The sequence below is a fragment of the Biomphalaria glabrata genome, chromosome 8, assembly GCF_947242115.1.
Source record: "Biomphalaria glabrata chromosome 8, xgBioGlab47.1, whole genome shotgun sequence".
Taxonomy (NCBI): domain Eukaryota; kingdom Metazoa; phylum Mollusca; class Gastropoda; family Planorbidae; genus Biomphalaria; species Biomphalaria glabrata.
In genome coordinates, this window is record NC_074718.1 from 15,130,147 (window position 1) to 15,152,287 (window position 22,141).

Genomic DNA, 22,141 nt, shown 5'->3' on the forward strand with positions numbered 1-22,141 from the left:
TACATTTCTTCAAATAGAACCTATATTAACAAAAAAGTTGATTTTTATTTTTACCAAATCTAGATTTAAATCTACACCTAGGAAACTTGTTTAAAATGTCTAACCTAAAGTGTATATGTACCTTGATCTCAATAACTTTTGATTCCTGGTAAGTTATAATAAACATATGGGAGCACATTGAGCCTGAATTTTGGCTAAAATCTAGAGAGCGTTGAGATATTAGCCATAATATTAATTGATTACCCCGCAAGTCATAACAACAAGCGAAACATTTAAAAAATATACTTTTTAAAGATGCACATTAACATCAATATAGCGCAATACTGTAAGATTTATCTCCCCATTATCTATATCAAGCAAAATTAATGAATCACCACTAATTAATAAATTGATTGCTTAATTTTTTTTGGATTGATTCATGTTTTGTTAAAGACAATGAATAATTGTGCAAAGTTTCAACCATAGACTAAATATATTATATCTAGAATGGATATGGAGATCTTTTATAACACTACAAAAAATGGCGAGAATTTTTAATTAAAGTCGAAACAAGGCGTTGTTTTGTAAAGTAGTTATAAGAAGTAATTTTTTTTTACAACCCTAACCTATAATTTAATGTTTAGATCTAGATCTAGTAATTGAACATAAAAAATAAGAGTACTCTCGCCTCTTAATTAGATCTATTATTTTGCAATTTTTAGATACATAATCTAGAAAAATCTATGTAATCAATCTATTTAAATGAATAAATGAACATAAGATGATTAAAATCAAAAGACATTAATTATTTCGATCTAAGATTTTTGAAACATATCTCAATGGAAACTAACAGGAAATGGCTTTGTTTCATATATTTGCGTGAATATATATAGGGCCTATATATAGTTCTGTGATTAATAAATTCATTCCAAAAAATCCGAGAAATGAGTTTGTATTATTTTTAAACTTTGAAAACTAAAGATCATTACTTTTCTAAGATTGATTTTCCTAGATTTGGGGCGACTTCCGTTACAGCTTGAAAAAGCGTTATGTATTTAAAAATCTATAGACTCTAGGCCTAGTTAGGTCTGTGAATCGATCAAATCTATAGACTCTAGGCCTAGTTAGGTCTGTGAATCGATCAAATCTATAGACTCTAGGCCTAGTTAGGTCTGTGAATCGATCAAATCTATAGACTCTAGGCCTAGTTAGGTCTGTGAATCGATCAAATCTATAGACTCTAGGCCTAGTTAGGTCTGTGAATCGATCAAATCTATAGACTCTAGGCCTAGTTAGGTCTGTGAATCGATCAAATCTATAGACTATAGGCCTAGTTAGGTCTGTGAATCGATCAAATCTATAGACTCTAGGCCTAGTTAGGTCTGTGAATCGATCAAATCTATAGACTATAGGCCTAGTTAGGTCTGTGAATCGATCAATCGAGGATAAGAATTGGTTTCCGATTTCTAGTCTACATATAAAATTATGTCTAGTCTATGGTTTCAACTTGATTCGAGAATGGGAAGTGGGAGAAATAACGTGTACCATGGGCGTAGCCAGGATTTTTTTTTCGGGGAGGGTTTTGGGGGGGGGGTCCCCCCCGACCTCCCCCCCACCCCGCCGCGGAAAAAAATTATATATATATGTGTGTGTGTGTGTGTACATAATTAATCTTTATTACATTCTGACCTTTTCGGAAGACGTTTATTGTTTATTGTAGACTCCCCGCCCTTGCTAGCAAGGGGGTCTGGGGGAGTTTGCAGCGCTCCCCCAGCGCGGGGCGAAGCCCCGCCGCCGAGCACTATTTCTGGTATTGAAAGCCAACAAAATGCATATTCTGAGGTATCTACAGTGCATTATCTTGCTATTAAAAAGTTTTATTTCAAAAACCTAATGTGCTATTCTTACTGACTTAGACCCTCTTGCGCCGTTCGGCGCATTTTCCGGCAAGCTGTTTCCGCAACTCTTATTTTGCGTAATTCATTTTGTCGGAAAACATGTCCCGCAAAACCTCATGCGACGCTCTGTCACAACCTTACTAAGGATTCGACTCCCAGTTCGGCATATGATTTCTTTGATTTAGACCCGATCTCTATGACTGACTAATAAAAAACTGTCTTAGCCATCTTTGTTGAGACACATTTAATGATTTTCAATTTCGGTAGAAGACTATTCACACTTAATTAATGGAGCCCAAGCCACTGGTAGAAATTTGTAACCTTTCTTGACTACGCTCTTGGAATTACATGCCTGTATTTCGCTTTAGATTTTATATCGAAAAGGAAAGTTTTTTCGTCAAATCATCTGTTGAGGGGTTTTAAACTAAAAAATCTGTTTTTTTGTTTTGTTTTGTTTTTAATTCAAAACCCCATTTAGCTACGATCATAGAATTTGGTGACTGTAGTTTGCTTTAAAATAATATTGAAGAGAGAGGTTTTCAACTCTAAACGCTCTGTAGGGGAATTTTAAACTCAAAACCATCTGGAGGGGTTTTAAACTTTAAAGAAAAAGCCATCAACTCAAAACCCCTTTGGCTACGCTCATAGACTTTATAGTGTGTAATTTGCTTTTTTTTTATATTGAAGAGGTACTTTTTAGCTTCAAACCCCAACTGGAAGGGGGAGGGGGGTTAAACTCAAAACCCCTTTGGCTACGCTCATAGAATTTTTAGTGTGTAATTTGCTTTTTTTATATTGAAGATGGGGTTAACGTAAATTTTGGATGGGGTTTTAAAATCAAAATCTTCCTCAACTGTGCTGTTGGAATTTGGGGATTGTTGTTTGCATTTTGTTTTGTTTTGTTTTATAGAAGAGGGGGATTTAACTGCAAAAACCTCTGGTAGGGGGTTTAAAATTCAAAACCCCCTGTAGGGGGTTTTAAACTCAAAGCCCCCTGGTAAAGGGATTTGTATCTCAAAACCCACTGATAGTGGTTTTTAAAATCTCAAAACCCCCTGGTAGGGGGATTTAAACTCAAAACCCCCTGGTAGAGGGTTTTTAACTCAAAACTGCCTCGGCTGTGCTGTGGTAAGTGATGATTTAGTATTAAAATCTCACCTAAAATAAACAAAATGAAAGCAAAAATCAGTCTCTAAATTCCGTCCCCCCCCCCCTCAGGGGGGGGTTTCATTTCGGGGGGGGGGGTTTGAACCCCAAGAACCCCCCCCCCCCTGGCTACGCCCATGACGTGTACAGAATTTGTACCAGACAGGCAGATGGAGTGAGTTGATAGAAGCTTTGTAATAGAATGATCATAAAGACTTAATATTTATATCCTTTTTTATGTGCGTATATGGGAATTGTGTTTGTAGGTCTATTAAGATTTTTTTAAAACTAATAATCCAAGTTTTCTTTTGAGTAAATCCTTAAAGGCCATTGTTTTGTTGTGTCCTTGTTTTCTTTACTACAGATAAAGATAGCACATTAAAATGAGTTTGATTAGCCAGTCTATACATTTCTATATGGTCCTATTACGATGTTTCCATAAAAGACAAAGCGAAACATGCATCAGTGAAACAAAACATAAGTGTAATGAATGTAGATTTTTATTCTTAACCACACTATGAAGAGATAACAGTCAAACAAACAACAAAGAATCAGTGAAGAAATGGGAGGCGGGGTAATACTTTAAGAGTGTAAATATGTCAGCAGGGTCAATAAAAGGTCATGTGTCATTTGATATGCACAATAAAATATGGAAACATAAAACAAATAGACAATTAACACTTGATATTTAATAAGACTATTTACAAAGGAAAAAAAATTTCAAAGAATCCTGGGAAGAAGAAAAGATGGAGCGGGGAAGATGTAAAAAAATCTTTTTTTTGTTGTTGTTGTTGTTTTTTTACGACCGGAGTTAAAAAAAAATGTAAAAGTTTCATGTCCAACCATTTTCCAGTTTTCTTGGTTAGTTCTGGAAGCAACTAGATAAAGCCATGAAGATTTCTAAATTTAGCAACAGTGGAAGTGGAAAAGAAGATTCAATCTACTTTGTCTTTCTTTAATTTATTAAAATGACGTATAAGTAGGGGATTACGGTTCTTATAGCTTAAACCCCTTATCTCTATGAATATCAATCATGAAACGGTAATTTTGAATAGAATTCCCCCCCCCCCTTTATATATATATATATATATATATATATATATATATATATATATATATATACCGGCACCTCAGATTTCCTCCGTGCTGCAGTTATAGGATTACTTCCCTTATTCCACAACGAGAGCTCGGAGCATGTGTAGGCCTATATCGGTTAAAAGTAGACAGACCGCCTGCAAAAGTAATATTATCTAAGTTTGTAATTAACCTCGCCATTTGAAGGTTCTATTCTGTTGAGTAATATCAATATTTAGATGACATAAGGCATACAGACAAACATGGGAATTTTAACATTAACAAAACTACATTGTCAATAACAGGAAAACAAAAGTGATTGTCATTTAGTTGGATTCTTACAATTAGAAGCGGGAAATAGAAAACAAGGTCATTACATCAAGGTGTAGATCTTTACAGACCTGCGAGATATTTGTTAAGCTTAAATAGCCTACCATACGCATAACATGCTGGCCTGGTCCAAGGTCTCGTCTGACAGAAGATCGTCAACATGGACGTCAACATGGGCGTCAACATGGACGTAATTTTGTAATGACCGCCCCTCTCACCACACACTTTCTAACTTGACATGAAATTATAATCGTAAATATACTACTTCAACACGATACTTTAAATGCTTCAACACGATACTTCAAACGCTTCAACACGATACTTTAACCTTTCAACGCGATACTTCAACATATAACATAACATTGTCACCGGATATCAATGAATTATCAAATGACATATGTCAAGGGTTGGTTAGCGACAATGTCAAATAAATCATTTTAAATGGCATTGGAATAGAGATCTATGTTACGTGTTAGTGACATGTCATATGAAGTGGATTGTTCCACAAAGAATATGAAATCTGTATTTTGAGAGAAATTGGCAAGTGGTTTGTGAGAATGATAGGAGATGTGACAAACTCTAATATAGTGAAATGACTTTTGCATTGTTTTCGACTGTTTATGTATGACGTGCTAGTAATTTGTTCACACAACTCAGATTTAATCACACAAACAAACAGGCTACTTGTAAACCATAAAGAACTTTATGATTGTAAACAAGATTATTCACTCATACTTGGAATTGATGTTTAATTTGTTCTCTTTGTTAGTTAGGCTCGAGATATTTAAGAGCGTTTTTCAAACTGCCCTAATTTTGTCTATTTTTCATGAGATTTGATGAGTTTTCAGGATATTTTAATACATTTTAGGAGATTTCCAGGACTTTTTCATAGGCTTTATTTTGCAATTTCAGAAGATTTCCAGGAGGTGCTGGAAATCAGGAGGTCGAGGAAACACTGTTATTATATACAAGTTATGATGGTTTAATTTTATAATTTACACCTAGAATTAGCGCGGGGCCTATAAAAGTGCGGGGCCCACTGCGGCTGCATAGGTTGCAGTGGCCTAAGGCCGGCTCTGGGTGTGGATGTACCTTATTTTATTGATCTAGGGTGGGTTACTAGAAAAAGTTTGAGAAACACAGATCTCAGTGTCTATGGCTTATTTGAAAATCTATGTAAAACGATAGTAATGAAAGTGATAATATTCTCAGAGAGAAAATTATGATAGATCTAATAAAGATCTAATAAATATCTAATAAAAATCTATATGAATTTAGCTTATTGAAAGATTCACTCACACACACGCAACTGATGCACTGATTGAATTTAATAAATTCATACATGCATTAATTTTCATGTGTAGGCTATAAGCTTATAGGTTTCATTAGAAAAAATAGAGAAAAAATATTTATAATTTACAAGTTGAATATATTCTGTCCCTTGTCCAATACACGTCTTGAGAGTCACGTGGACAAAGTGAAATATAACTTTAAAAAGAAAAACATAAAAAAGGGCTTTACTTTAAAAAAAAAATAAACCAAAGCTTATATTTAGTGTAATTGTATCAATTAGTTTGGATCAGACATGTAATTACCAAAATTTGTAATAGAACCTAGATTAACAATAATAAGTATGTACGATTAGTGATATTTGTACCAATTGTTTGTGTTTAGCTTTTATCGTTATCAATGCGCTATTGTCCTATCACTGTCTGGATCATTGGGGAAAGGGAAGGGGAAAAAAAAGTCGGGGGGGGGGGGCTTAGTAGACCTTTAGAGCATTTATTGTCTGCATCTACTGTGTAATCATCATAAAAAGAGCCAAATAAAAAAAAATAGGCACTCAAGCTGTCAGGTATTGAAATTTTTTTTAGAAACACTGGCATAGTATGTGTGTGTGTGTTTTAGTAGCTGTTGAAATGTGCATACTTAGGCATATTTAAAGTTGAAGAACCATCCTTAGACATCCTCCTTAGACATCCTCCTTAGACATCATCCTTAGACATCATCCTAAGAAATTTGATTATTTAGGTACATACGAGTCTATATGAATGGACCTACAAGTAACCTATCACTGATATTGAAAAAATCCGAAAATCTCCGTCCAAAGAAATATTTGAAATGACTGGACTATGTGTATAAATATAAACATACGAGGCTGGTTTAAAAAGTTTCTACCCTAACAGTAAAACGTGTATTTTGTTTTCTTCAAATTAATTTCTATTTCTTGAGAAAATCTTCTTGTAGATCTATGCACGTCTACCAACGATGCACTCCCCTATCCAGACACATCTTTCTCCTTAAAGGTGATGGAGTCACTTTAAAAAATTTCGTAAAAACGCTAAATAGGCTTCATGGATTACTTTTTGAATGAGGTTATGAGGTAGGCTCACCGCTAGGAGAATTGCAAAGATCTGAAAATTGAGAATGTAAAAAAAAAAACAAAAAAAAAAAACCACCATCATATGTTAATAAGTTATTTTTGAGATGAGCAATTTTTCTTTAAAGTCCACATATGTAGGTCGCTAGATGTCCGAGAAAGTCCACATGTGTTGGTCACTAGACGTCCGAGAAAGTCAATGATCTATTTCCTCCGAAGTCCACAGACATAAGCCGCCAGAGATCCAAGAAATCCAATGACTGCCAGGCCGAAGAGTGAGTAGCAGGTGAGAAGCTGATAGAAGGTGAACAGATAGAGATGCCGGGAGCACCAGTTTCTGGGCTCGTGGAGAGGCTGCGTGTAGTTAGGCCTCCAGACAGAGAAGAGCCAGTAGTTGCCCAGGGAGAACCAGACCAGAAGAAAGAGGAACAGGATGTATTCCGTGAAACGATAGCTGCGGGTCATGACGAAGTCGTCCTCCAGGTCACTTTGAGCCTCGCTCTCGTCCAGAAGCATGTAGTCGCGAGCCCGCTTCTGCTGCCATAGTACGATGCACAGAAAAATAAAACCGAAGGCTCCGCCAACGAGGAGGTAGATTGGGATTTTCGGTTCTACTGGGCAGTCTTCCAAGTAAGATGTTCCTGAAAGAAAAGAAAACAAGCAATAGCCAAAAGATGACTTTTTAAAAATAAAGCTGATCCAAGGGAAAGATTCGCTAATTACTGCCATTTTAAAATGGCAACGTTTAGCTCGTTTCTGATATATAAAACAAAATTAATTAATTAGTACTAATTGATTAACTAACTGGTTAAACCTTAGGCTACAATGTGTGGCTTAGTTCTTTGCCTTGAAGGTAATTTTTGTTTACCTCTAGCCCCCGAGAGTTCATAAAATTAAATTTTTGTTTTGTTTTGATATTAATAGGTATCACCAATAAGGTAACATTACTAATTTTTGCCGGTCAAAGGACAATATGTTTCCAAAATAGGTCACGATTCCAAAGGACTAGAGCAGAACCACTGCTTGTGTGTGTGTGTATCACTGTATATATATATATATATATAAATATATATATATATATATATATATATATATATATATATATATATATATATATATATATATATATATATATATAGCGAGAGAGAGAGAGAGAAAGAGACAGAGATAGAAAGAGACAGAGAGACTGAGCAATAGATAAGATTTCATACAGGTAAAAATGTTATAAAATATTTGTATGGTCTATACAACAGTTATGGAGCAAGTTATGATCAGTATAAAAGTAAAAGAATTTTTTTCAGCCATAACCTATATAATTAATAGAACCTTCTCTGTATTTATTACTATTACTATATATCGTGCCTACAATGTCAGGCGGGCATAATGATAAAATGATTTGGGCATTATGCCGAAAGAAACGTACATAGATTTATTCAGCTTTAACTTGAATTTTATCTTTAAATGTCATTCAGTCTAAAATTGGCTAGTAGGCTACTAAATAAGATTATAATAACAAAATACTAATACACAATTACTTTGGATGGCTGATTCTTAGAGACAGTAGAGTCCAGAAACCAACTTAATAATAAGTAGGAGTATTCGCGCTAGTCGGACTTGTCGATGGTCCCGGGTTCATACCTTGCCCGCTGCCATCCCCCGTCGTCCTGCGGGAGGTTTAGACTTGGAAGTAAATTATCTTCAACTCTTAAGGAACATCCGAAACATGTCCAACCTTTGACACCAATGTTACAAACATACTAACCTACAACAAGCATGGATATGGGCACTCCAAGTAGAAGCAAGAGAAAAATAGTTAAAACCACTGAGGAAAAAAGAAAAAGATATAAATTATATAAATTAATATTTAAAATTACATTCAATGAAAAAATGTATGCAAGTATTTACCACATCAAAAACGATAACCAATAAAGTGAAACTTAAAAAAGTGTTGTTAGAGTATGGTACATGGAAGTCCATGCTACTTCTACGTCTATGCTATGTCCATCGCCATGCTATGTCTATGATATGTCCACGTTCATGCTACGTCTACATCTATGCTATGTCTACGTCTATTATATGTCTACGCCCATGCTATGTCTACGTCTATGTCTATTATATGTCTACGCCCATGCTATGCCTACAACTATGCTATGTCTACGGCCATGCTATGTCTACGTCCATGATATATCTACGTATATGATATGTCCACGGCTATGCTATGTCTACGTCCATGGTCATGATATACCTACGTCCATTCAGTGCCTACGGCTATGATATGCCTACGTCTATGCTACGTCTTTGCAATATTAATGCTATGTAGCCCCTTGTGGTAAAGAAACGTAATGTCACTGAAATGTAGAACGTTTTCTTGTTTGTCCATTCTTGCATGCGAAACTTAGTAGATGTATCCAAATCATCAACTTATTGGAGGTTTGCTTATATTGCGGAGAGTCAAAAACATCTCGTTTCTGGTTTACAGAAAATATATCTAGGAATCAGGTGATAAGCGACCTATTTTCAAAAGGTATATGACGAACTACTTTCAAAAGGTATATGACGACCTATTTTCAAAAGGTATATGACGACCTATTTTCAAAAGGTATATGACGACCTATTTTCAAAAGGTATATGACGAACTACTTTCAAAAGGTATATGACGACCTATTTTCAAAAGGTATATGACGACCTATTTTCAAAAGGTATATGACGACCTATTTTCAAAAGGTATATGACGACCTATTTTCAAAAGGTATATGACGACCTATTTTCAAAAGGTATATGACGACTCTCTTAGCAATTTGAGCCTCGTAAAATCACATTTCCAAACTATTTTGCTTGCATCAAAACTATGTCTAATTTTTATAATTTAGTTTACATTTTCCAACGTTTTTCTTTAGTTTACCTTACCTCGTCCTAATATGTTCTCATATCGCTTTCTCTTCGTTTCCAATGTCACTGTATTTCATCACGTCAATAATGTAAAGAGGATCTTAAAAATTTAAAACTTTGCAAAGAGAAGACTACTTTTTAAAATGCATGTGAAAAACTCAAAATCGGACAAGAATTGTCAACGTAAACTATAACATTTTAGTGTCGTTAAAACATTGCACTACCAGTTATCTGTAAGAGATCGTGTTAAAACAAGGATAGACTTCGAACTTTTCTACCTTTCACATGAATAAAATATAGCAAAGTGGACAATAACAAGAAAAGTCTTTTTAGACTTTTTCCAAAACACGCTGAACATTGTGTCGTAAATCTTAAAATAAATCGCAAAAGTCTAAAGGGAGCTAAAAATAAATGTAGACTTTGCGTACCAAGAATCCAGATAGTTCTAGTAGTATAAAGAGCAGCAAAAGTGAAAATTCAAGGTCATTTATTTATTAGCTTTCAATGTAATAATATCATCGCGGATTTATCATTCAAACTGATGTATAGTGCATCTTGCTACTTGCGTGTGCTTATTTATCACTCCAACTGATGTATAGTTTGTCTTGCTACTTGCGTGTGCTTATTTATCACTCCAACTGATGCATAGTGTGTCTTGCTACTTGCGTGTGCTTATTTATCACTCCAACTGATGCATAGTTTGTCTTGCTACTTGCGTGTGCTTATTTATCACTCCAACTGATGCATAGTGCGTCTTGCTACTTGCGTGTGCTTATTTATCACTCCAACTGATGCATAGTGTGTCTTGCTCCTTGCGTGTGCTTATTTATCACTCCAACTGATGCATAGTTTGTCTTGCTACTTGCGTGTGCTTATTTATCACTCCAACTGATGCATAGTTTGTCTTGCTACTTGCGTGCGCTTATTTATCACTCCAACTGATGCATAGTGCGTCTTGCTACTTGCGTGTGCTTATTTATCACTCCAACTGATGCATAGTGTGTCTTGCTACTTGCGTGTGCTTATTTATCACTCCAACTGATGTATAGTGTGTCTTGCTCCTTGCGTGTGCTTATTTATCACTCCAACTGATGCATGGTGCGTCTTGCTACTTGTGTGTGCTTATTTATCACTCCAACTGATGTATAGTGTGTCTTGCTACTTGCGTGTGCTTATTTATCACTCCAACTAATGTATAGTGTGTCTTGCTACTTGCGTGTGCTTATTTATCACTCCAACTGATGTATAGTGTGTCTTGCTACTTGCGTGTGCTTATTTATCACTCCAACTGATGTATAGTTTGTCTTGCTACTTGCGTGTGCTTATTTATCACTCCAACTGATGCATAGTGCATCTTGCTACTTGTGTGTGCTTATTTATCACTCCAACTGATGTATAGTGTGTCTTGCTACTTGCGTGTGCTTATTTATCACTCCAACTGATGCATAGTGTGTCTTGCTACTTGCGTGTGCTTATTTATCACTCCAACTGATGTATAGTGTGTCTTGCTACTTGTGTGGGCTTATTTATCACTCCAACTGATGTATAGTGTGTCTTGCTAATTGTGTGTGCTTATTTATCACTCCAACTGATGTATAGTGTGTCTTGCTACTTGCGTGTGCTTATTTATCACTCCAACTGATGTATAGTGTGTCTTGCTACTTGCGTGCTTATTTATCATTCCAACTGATGTATAGTGCATCTTGCTACTTGCGTGTGCTTATTTATCACTCCAACTGATGCATAGTGTGTCTTGCTACTTGTGTGGGCTTATTTATCACTCCAACTGATGCATAGTGTGTCTTGCTACTTGCGTGTGCTTATTTATCACTCCAACTGATGTATAGTGTGTCTTGCTACTTGTGTGGGCTTATTTATCACTCCAACTGATGCATAGTGCATCTTGCTACTTGTGTGTGCTTATTTATCATTCCAACTGATGCATAGTGTGTCTTGCTACTTGTGTGTGCTTATTTATCATTCCAACTGATGTATAGTGTGTCTTGCTACTTGTGTGTGCTTATTTATCACTCCAACTGATGTATAGTGTGTCTTGCTACTTGCGTGCGCTTATTTATCACTCCAACTGATGCATAGTGCGTCTTGCTACTTGCGTGTGCTTATTTATCACTCCAACTGATGCATAGTGTGTCTTGCTACTTGCGTGTGCTTATTTATCACTCCAACTGATGTATAGTGTGTCTTGCTCCTTGCGTGTGCTTATTTATCACTCCAACTGATGCATGGTGCGTCTTGCTACTTGTGTGTGCTTATTTATCACTCCAACTGATGTATAGTGTGTCTTGCTACTTGCGTGTGCTTATTTATCACTCCAACTAATGTATAGTGTGTCTTGCTACTTGCGTGTGCTTATTTATCACTCCAACTGATGTATAGTGTGTCTTGCTACTTGCGTGTGCTTATTTATCACTCCAACTGATGTATAGTTTGTCTTGCTACTTGCGTGTGCTTATTTATCACTCCAACTGATGCATAGTGCATCTTGCTACTTGTGTGGGCTTATTTATCACTCCAACTGATGTATAGTGTGTCTTGCTACTTGCGTGTGCTTATTTATCACTCCAACTGATGCATAGTGTGTCTTGCTACTTGCGTGTGCTTATTTATCACTCCAACTGATGTATAGTGTGTCTTGCTACTTGTGTGGGCTTATTTATCACTCCAACTGATGTATAGTGTGTCTTGCTAATTGTGTGTGCTTATTTATCACTCCAACTGATGTATAGTGTGTCTTGCTACTTGCGTGTGCTTATTTATCACTCCAACTGATGTATAGTGTGTCTTGCTACTTGCGTGCTTATTTATCATTCCAACTGATGTATAGTGCATCTTGCTACTTGCGTGTGCTTATTTATCACTCCAACTGATGCATAGTGTGTCTTGCTACTTGTGTGGGCTTATTTATCACTCCAACTGATGCATAGTGTGTCTTGCTACTTGCGTGTGCTTATTTATCACTCCAACTGATGTATAGTGTGTCTTGCTACTTGTGTGGGCTTATTTATCACTCCAACTGATGCATAGTGCATCTTGCTACTTGTGTGTGCTTATTTATCATTCCAACTGATGCATAGTGTGTCTTGCTACTTGTGTGTGCTTATTTATCATTCCAACTGATGTATAGTGTGTCTTGCTACTTGTGTGTGCTTATTTATCACTCCAACTGATGTATAGTGTGTCTTGCTACTTGTGTGTGCTTATTTATCATTCCAACTGATGAATAGTGTGTCTTGCTACTTGTGTGTGCTTATTTATCATTCCAACTGATGAATAGTGTGTCTTGCTACTTGTGTGTGCTTATTTATCACTCCAACTGATGCATAGTGTGTCTTGCTACTTGCGTGTGCTTATTTATCACTCCAACTGATGCATAGTGTGTCTTGCTACTTGCGTGTGCTTATTTATCATTCCAACTGATGTATAGTGCATCTTGCTACTTGTGTGTGCTTATTTATCATTCCAACTGATGAATAGTGTGTCTTGCTACTTGTGTGTGCTTATTTATCATTCCAACTGATGAATAGTGTGTCTTGCTACTTGTGTGTGCTTATTTATCACTCCAACTGATGCATAGTGTGTCTTGCTACTTGCGTGTGCTTATTTATCACTCCAACTGATGCATAGTGTGTCTTGCTACTTGCGTGTGCTTATTTATCATTCCAACTGATGTATAGTGCATCTTGCTACTTGTGTGGGCTTATTTATCACTCCAACTGATGCATAGTGTGTCTTGCTACTTGTGTGTGCTTATTTATCATTCCAACTGATGTATAGTGTGTCTTGCCACTTGTGTGTGCTTATTTATCACTCCAACTGATGTATAGTGTGTCTTGCTACTTGTGTGTGCTTATTTATCATTCCAACTGATGCATAGTTTGTCTTGCTACTTGCGTGTGCTTATTTATCACTCCAACTGATGCATAGTGTGTCTTGCTACTTGCGTGTGCTTATTTATCACTCCAACTGATGCATAGTGCATCTTGCTACTTGTGTGTGCTTATTTATCACTCCAACTGATGTACAGTGTGTCTTGCTACTTGTGTGTGCTTATTTATCATTCTAACTGATGTATAGTGTGTCTTGCTACTTGTGTGTGCTTATTTATCACTCCAACTGATGTATAGTGTGTCTTGCTACTTGTGTGTGCTTATTTATCACTCCAACTGATGTATAGTGTGTCTTGCTACTTGTGTGCTTATTTATCACTCCAACTGATGTATAGTGCATCTTGCTACTTGTGTGTGCTTATTTATGTAACGATTCAAGCTTGTGATAATAGAATATTTAAAATATCGAAAGTGGATTTATATAAATCATTTACCACTTTACTCCGGCATCCGCTTACTTATAGTTTCATTCGGTATATATATATATATATATATATATATATATATATATATATATAGTCTGCTGTTATGATACCGTGCAATATTAGCGGCAGGGCCAGATTTACCTATATGCAACACAAATTGTAGCTCAGGACCAGCAAAAAATATTTAGCACTGACACAAAATACCTGGACTTATAAAGGGTTCAAAAAGAGCTTCTTATCTCAAATAGTTTAGGACCTTTTCAAGCCTAAATACGGCACTGATCAGCGGACACGTGACCTGTCTGATCCTCCAGTCAACTTCAACATTGACTTCTGTTTGACTGCCGTATAGCACCTGAGAGCTCGCTTACAGGAGGAGTGGTTGTGTGAGGATTGCTCGATATCCCCAGTATCGAAACTACTTTTGGGAAGCGCGTTCCTCTACTACCTCACAGGGGACGGGCTAGTTAGAGCCTAGCTCGTGGACGCCGACCGGTACGCCCGACACAGCCCGCGAAGGCCGCGCCAGTCGGTCCAGTCTTTGCCCAAAGAGAGACCCGCGAATCAGCCGAGTCCCAGGAGAACCCGACCAACCCTCGAGTTGGTGTCCAGCGCTATCCGCTTTTCGGAGATCCCGTTAGGTCTCTTACTCACCGTTGCCCCGGGGCCCCATAGGGGGGGGGGGGCTGGACATAACCCCTTTGATTGCCTTTTACACTTGCCGGCTGCTCATTCATCAGCGGCAAGCATCCAGTACCCTTGGCCACTCCTATAAGAGCAGGAGTGTTCACCCGGCGACCACGATGAGGTGGTAATAGAACGCCGAGCCGTATAGCACCAGAAAATTTAAGAGAATCTTTTGGAAATAGAACATGTCTCTTTGTGGAATGACTTAGGCCAACATATGGGATAAAATTTGTATTGGGCTTATCGTGAAGCTTCAAATCCATGATCACTATCTGGTAACAATGATGGCGGAATAGAAAAAGGGCAACACTACTTACTAGACTGCCAAAAGATCTCCCACACTCTCTGCAGGAAGTCGTACAGGTCGACAGACTCGACATGCGCTTCGTGGAACTGAAACAAGATGGAGCCATAGTTGAGATGCTGCTGGGTCTCGTTGGTCAGGTACGTGGTACTGTGGTGCACCAACGTTTTCTCATCATTCAGCGTCTGGAAAAGAAAAAAACAAAGGCAATAAACAATACAATACTGAGCGTATAGCTTTATCTCTTAATTTCCCTACATTATCATTCTTGTTTAACCAGGATGGTGTCGCGGGAGTATTTGGCTGGCCTTCAGTTGCTAGATATGAGGCCGAGGAAGCACGAGACCTTCATGTATTGTCGGCATTGTTATCAGAAGGCAATAAAACTCTATGACATACATTTGGGCATAATTTGGCCCTTCCAACGGATCTCAAACCCGCAATCACCGGCTTTCTAAGTATTTCTAAATCCCGCCTACTTGTTGACATCAATATCTTTTCAAGGCCTTCCATAAATTTCGGTCTGACACAAACTCAAACTCTTTAACCGTATTTCCAATCAGGTTTCTACACATTCATAATGGGACCAAATAACCTGGTCAGTCTCCTCGCTTTATTAGCGGCGTAGTGCATTTGAGCGTGGCCAAATATATTAAATAAGATGCACTAAATAGTTACAGAGTAATTGAGACATATTTTGTCTTATATTCAGTTTACGCGAGGTTTGAACCCTGAACAGTTTCTTAGACCGTCACAGACAGATTTAGTTGCGGAACTTTTCTGGCTTTTCGCTGTGCTAACTGTTGTGTTGTTTTTTTTAGCCAAGGTGAACAGTTAAACAATGATAGCCTCTTAGAATCGACAGGTCATAAGATGTTGTCTTTACTGAAACTGAATGGTATTTCGAAACCAAAATGGCATGTTAAAAGCTTACGTGATAATTGGTATCATATAGTATCTTATAGATTGAAAGAAAGGGCTTCCAAAATATGAAGTAACAGGTCCTCCTAGTTTTTAAGAACTGGTCTGGTTTTTGAAAGTGAAGGTGAAAGAGAATTTCCGTTCGCGAGTCCCCCTCAATTCGCGGGGCCTGGGGCGGTTGCCCTAGTTGCCACTCCCTAAAGTCGCTACTACACAACAGCAACCAAGAGCAGAAAAAGCGGAGGCTGAAAATATGGACTTGTGAAACCTGTCCAAGTGCGAAAGTGTCCCTAGAGATACTGACCACATCATCCAAAGCTGCAGACTGTATCGAGAGGTTCGAATAACATACTGGCCCCAAAACAAACCCATAGAGGGCTGCCTGATCTGGAAACCGCTGTGTTGTTCATCTCAGTTCTAGGAATAGTTATCTGAACCCTTCAATATGATCATAAGAATGCAGAATGAGAAGAAGGTAATAAAAGAAAAAAAAACAGCAGCTGTACAATATTTCGAATTTTTCAGTGAAGATAAAAACGCCAAGAATTTTGACCAATTCGATTATTAGAATAATGACCAAAAATACTGAATAGTTTCTAAAAATTATACGTTACTGCTTTCTATTCTTTTAAAAAATATTTTTCTTACCTATCTCTACGTTTGTCTATCATGTTTAGATCTCAAAAACTAAAAGTACTTTTTAAGAAAATCGATCCCACCATCAGCTGCAACGTGCTAAAAATAAGTAGAGCTCTTTTGTACAAAGCTTATATCAAAACTGTTTGTCTAGTGCAATAGTTGTACAAGCTATTTGTCACAAGCCCATTAGTGGATAAGCTATTTGTCACAAGCCCATTAGTGGATAAGCTATTTGTCACAAGCCCATTAGTGGATAAGCTATTTGTCACAAGCCCATTAGTGGATCAAGTTGAAACCTTACCCAATTATTTATAGTAGGCCTACTTATCAAAATATGAATCAACAAAAACAAATTAACCTAAATAGCCAATTGATTATGGGCAGAAGTTATTTTGTTTGATATCAAAAAAGGGAAATACATTTTTTACAGTATTTAGTAATATAGCTGTAAATATGGAGTTCATCTTCTTAGATAAGCTTAGCTTTATTTTTTTTTTAAATTAAAGTATTTTTATATTCTGCATGCTTAGTTCTGTTGAAAGGGAACACTTTTTTCTCTATTGTTATGTGCACATATTTTATGCACACACACACAATACACACAAACATAAACTATTTTTATAACAAGAAATATAACCCTAAAAAGAAATATTTCTTAACTATTGTAATGGCCTATAGGACATTCTGGTGAAACAAGGCCAAACGTAAAATACACTATTACAGAAAGCAGGACCAGGATAGACCTAAACGTACTCTCTCGAGCACAGCTGATGAGGTACTTAGAACCAACATACACCTAGAGTTGGAGAGATTAAACAAGTATATTTAGATTATAAGGGAGCTGAAGTCCGCTGTAAAAACTATAATGTAAATGAAGGTCCCAATACAATATTCCTATCCATCGATCAGAACGTTCAAAGGAATAGAGTAATAGACAAGATAGTTGACACTAAGGGAAACTTCACGGAGAACAAGGAGGAGATAATCAATGCGTTCACGCGTCATGTCACAGAAATATAGAGCGATGAACCTACGGATAGAGAAATACCGCATAGGTTCTTGAAGTATTGTTGACAGTTACCGGACTTTGAAAAAGAACATTTAGAATCCCCATTTACATTAGAAGAGCTAGAAACCTCGAATGTAAAGTGATGCGTTACAGTCTGGACAATTTCCTGCTCAATTTAATGAGGCTTACATTACACTAATACCTAAGAAATTAGAAAACAACACCTCTGTTAATGACTACAGACCCATTTCTTTATTGAATACTGATTATAAGTTGTTAATGAAAATGATCTTTCTCTTAGATTAAAACCTCTAATTACTCAACTCATTGGACATGACCAATTCTGCTGTAATCCTGAAAATCATATTCTTGAAATGAATCACTTTCTGAGAGATTTCATCAGTTTTAGCAAAGATAAAAACCTAAATGCTGCCCTTTTTATCCATTGACCAAGAAAAAGCTTTTGATCGAGTTGACCACTCTTTTCTGTTCCAGGTGTTGGACAAGAGTAGAATTGCTTCAATTGTAGGTAGCAATATTCCTGGCCCATTACCTGTTGTTAAAGTTAAAGCTTACGCAGATGATACAACGCTTTTCCTATCAAGCGAGAGCGATATCATCAATATTTTGGACAAGCTTAAATCTTTTGGACTGGCTAGCGGGTCAAAAATTAACATAGGAAAGTCATCCATTATGGGGCTGGGTAAGTGGAAGTTTAAATATACCTCCTCACTCAACTTGACAGTAGTGGACAGAATCAAGATCTGTGGTAGAGTTTGGAATAGCAATCCACTCTATTATTCCAAAGACCAGTGGGATAGTATTTATAATAAAACCTGTAACTTGATTAAAATGTATAAGCATACCTCGTCTACCATTTTTGGGAGGGCGATTTTGATTAAAAATATGGTCATTCCAAGAGTGGTCTATATGGCGAGTATTATAGAACCTCCTCCTAATTTCATAATCAAAATGAACACAATAATTAGAAGCTTCATTTTTAGAAACACAATTACATGTATCTAGCATAACACTTTGATCCAAGATAAACAAGACGGGGGAATTAATTTACAAGATATTCGAGTTAAGATCAAGCCATTAAGACTTCAGTTCGTGGGACAGATAGCTAGAAATCCAATAAATGTTTCCATTAGCAGTGTATTATTATGGAATTAGATTGGGGCGATTACTTACAATTCGGAATGATACCACACATTATTTTGGTGCACTTGTTCACCCATTTTATAGGTCGATTTCACGAATCCTTTTGAATAATGAACACTTAATACATAATAAGCTCAAGGAAATTTACACGGCGCTAAAGTGCACACCAAAAAAGAACTTGGGTCTCAGAATCAAATGGGGAAAGGAAAGAGGTATAACAGAGTTTAGGGATTCCTTTATAAACCTTCATAATAAGCACATTGCTCCCAGGGCTAGGGAAATAACCTAAAGGCTCATTTTTGGCATGACACCTATTAAGTGCAAGAAGGTCAATATTTTAGAAATCTGTGGTAAATGTAAAATTTGTAACTTGTCAGTGGAAGTGGAAGAGAAACATTTTGTTTCTAGATTGTCCGTTGTTTTCTATTGTTAAAAATACTGTTCAAAGTCTGTTAGATGCTAATTGTGACTCAGATGTGGATATAAATCTGGCGATCCTTTTAAACAAGGTTCCCAAATTACGTAACAAGGCTCTGGGGAATTTTAACCTGATTATTTCGGCAGAGTTTAGGAAACTTGTTTGGAATACTAGACTGAAAATTGTAATAGATAATAAAATTTCTTTCCTGATGACCTTGAGATTATGTTTAGACAAATTTTGGACTTTAAACTAGAAAACTTAGGGGGAATATAAAGGATGAAATGTGTGGGGCTGTATATTGGTGAATGTTTATATAAACGCTTGTGGGTGTATTTTTATATGCATGTAGGTTTTCTGTACGATTTAGTGTATGCGGAAAGGTAGTTAGTGGCATCCACACAATCCTGATGCAGTCCCAGCTGCGATGGGCAGGTCATGTCTACAGAATAGAAGACCACCGCATCCCAAAACGACTCTTGTATGGCCAACTAAGCGAAGGAAAGCGCTCGCAAGGTGGGCAAAGAAAGCGCTTCAGGGACACCCTCAAAGCTTCTCTGAAGGCGTTCAGCATAGACCCTGGCACCTGGGAGACAGAGGCACATGACAGAGCATAATGGCGTCGCGCTGTGAAAACTGGCGCACAGGTTGCTGAGGAAAAAAAGAACAACGCAGGCAGAAGAAAAACGTCAGAAAAGAAAAGCAAGACAAACGACACTAGCTCCAGCTGGAATAACCTGTCCAGTGTGCGGCCGAACATTCCGGGCTCACATAGGTCTCACCAGCCACATGAGGAGGCATAAAACCCCAGTGCAAAGCCCTCAGCCCCCTGGATGACAAAGTGGTCATCATCGAACCACGATAGACGAACTATATACATAGTGGGATATATATGTATGTAGTTTTTAGCATGGTTTTTAGTATTAGCCTACAGTAGTGGCTTCTTTATTGCAAATGTACTTGACTTAATGGAATTATTTACATAAAATAACTGCCGGGCTTGTATTGTGATGTATTTGTATGTGTTCTTGGGTAGTCACTTAATGTGTTGGACTGCTCCCTTAGGAGTCTTCGACACCTTGTTTTGTAGTCCTTTGGTCCATGTACAAGATAATTGTGTGTATGTATCTAAGATGACTGTGTCGATCTATCATGTTTTGGAATGTGGGTATGCGTGATTAGGGTGTAAATACCTTTAATTTTGGTTAGTTATCTTTTGTTTGCTGATATGCTAATCCATGTAACATTTTTCTGTCTCTAATGTTATCAATAGTTATGTAGTATATCTTTGCTGTTAATTTATAATTTTATTATTATTATTATTATTAGTGTAATTTTGTAAAGTAGGAGTTTGACCCATTGGAGGTGTTACATATCAAAGAATGTTGGAGAGGCTCGTGGAGCTTTATTTGTACTGGGGACTATTTAAAAAAAATACTATATACAAATTACTCACATATACTATTTTTTATCATTTCAGTCTGCGGTGATTCTAACAGAACTCCAGGACCTCTCGGTGTCAACTGGTGAAGATTAGTTGTCCCGGGACTTCATTGGGGAAAAATTATCGCCAGACTAGACAATTAGTAAAGAATAACCAATGATAGATTATATATAGTCCTCTAAACTCCTTATGAGCTCATTGTAGTGCTGCTTGGCCTCAGACTTGTGTTGACGTACCAGTCTGCCCTAGTGTGGAGTTCGGCAACGTGTTGTCCAGGAACATTGATGATTATCCCAGCTTTAAGTGTGGACATAAAAACAGATCCATGGGCCTTCAGGCTGATCTGTCAGCTGGTGAACGATCCGAGGAAATCATTGACTATAGATTTGTAATGAACATGAAAGACTGATATATTTTTTGGTGCTTCTCTATATATCTGCGACTACTTCTGTGTGTGTATGTGTCCTAGAACTGTTGGACTTTACTAGTAAATAAAGACATTGATCTTCAAAACTCCGAAGATCATGCATTTCGTTTGAGATGTAAGCCCATGTGGGTCTACCGCTGGAAAAAGGACAAGCAAAGGAAAACGAGAACTATAAACAATTCTGAACAAAGTTCTTACATTTGTACCCATAAACTTAGTTGTTTTTTATGCAATGTATCTTTTGGAAAGTGAATAAAAAAAATAAGTCTGAGATCTTATCAGATTTAAGAAATGTTATAAAAAATTGTATCCGATCCGACAAAGTTTACATTGTAAAGACCTAGAAGTTCAAGTCTTCATCATATTATTTTGCTGTCTTCTGTATTATGTTAAAATGCTGTCACGTTGGCTCATTCGCACGGTTATGGCCAAATTTCGAGTGATGGTGCCCCCGCTTCTGGAAGGAAGAAGAAATCATGTGTTCTTTTCAACTGTCCCAGACTGATCTCCGTCTCGACAGGTCTGAGAAACCACACGTCCTTGACCTGAATGGAGACATACATGCTTTCTACGCAACAGCATCAAGAATCCTAAGAACAAATATGGCTGTAAATATAGTTCGAATGGAGGCGCTGTGGCTGAGCGGTAAAGCGCTTGGGCTCCGAACCGGGGTACCGGGTTCGAATCCTGGTAAAGATTGGGATTTTAATTTCTGGATCTTTGGGCACCCCTGAGTCAACAGCTCTAATGGGGACCTGACATTAATGAAGGTCATTGTGCTGGCCTTCGTTAACCGTAGGCCACAGAAACAGATGACCTTTACACCATTCACCCACAAGGTCTGAAAGGGGAACTTTACTTTACTTTATATAATTCGAAGATCGCTAAATAACGTTAATTAATTAATGCCACAAAGAACGTCATGACATTGGAAGCCTGAAGAGAAGAGACCAAAAAAAAATGAAGCGCCGGCATGCTGGTAAGCTAACGAGTTGTTCACACTGAACTCGATTGGCTAAACGGCAAATGCGTAAAACAATAGTTTGCTGGCAGTGATGGAAGAAATGCAGGTTGAAAAGCAGAGAGCAGTTGAGACCCT

At 37.2% G+C, this 22,141-nt stretch overlaps 1 protein-coding gene across 1 annotated transcript in view; it reads right to left on the bottom strand.

Annotated features, from left to right (window-relative positions):
* Positions 1 to 3,170: 3,170 nt before the first annotated feature.
* Positions 3,171 to 22,141, bottom strand: part of LOC106065272 (transmembrane protein 272-like) — a 133,288-nt gene continuing 114,317 nt past the window's right edge. Inside the window, exons 3-5 of the mRNA XM_056038922.1 lie at positions 15,034 to 15,205; positions 8,570 to 8,629; positions 3,171 to 7,448 (exon numbers count right to left, since the gene is read on the bottom strand). Coding sequence (XP_055894897.1) covers positions 7,012 to 7,448; positions 8,570 to 8,629; positions 15,034 to 15,205 — 669 coding nt within the window. The 3' untranslated portion in view covers positions 3,171 to 7,011. The remainder of the gene's footprint in view (positions 7,449 to 8,569; positions 8,630 to 15,033; positions 15,206 to 22,141) is intronic.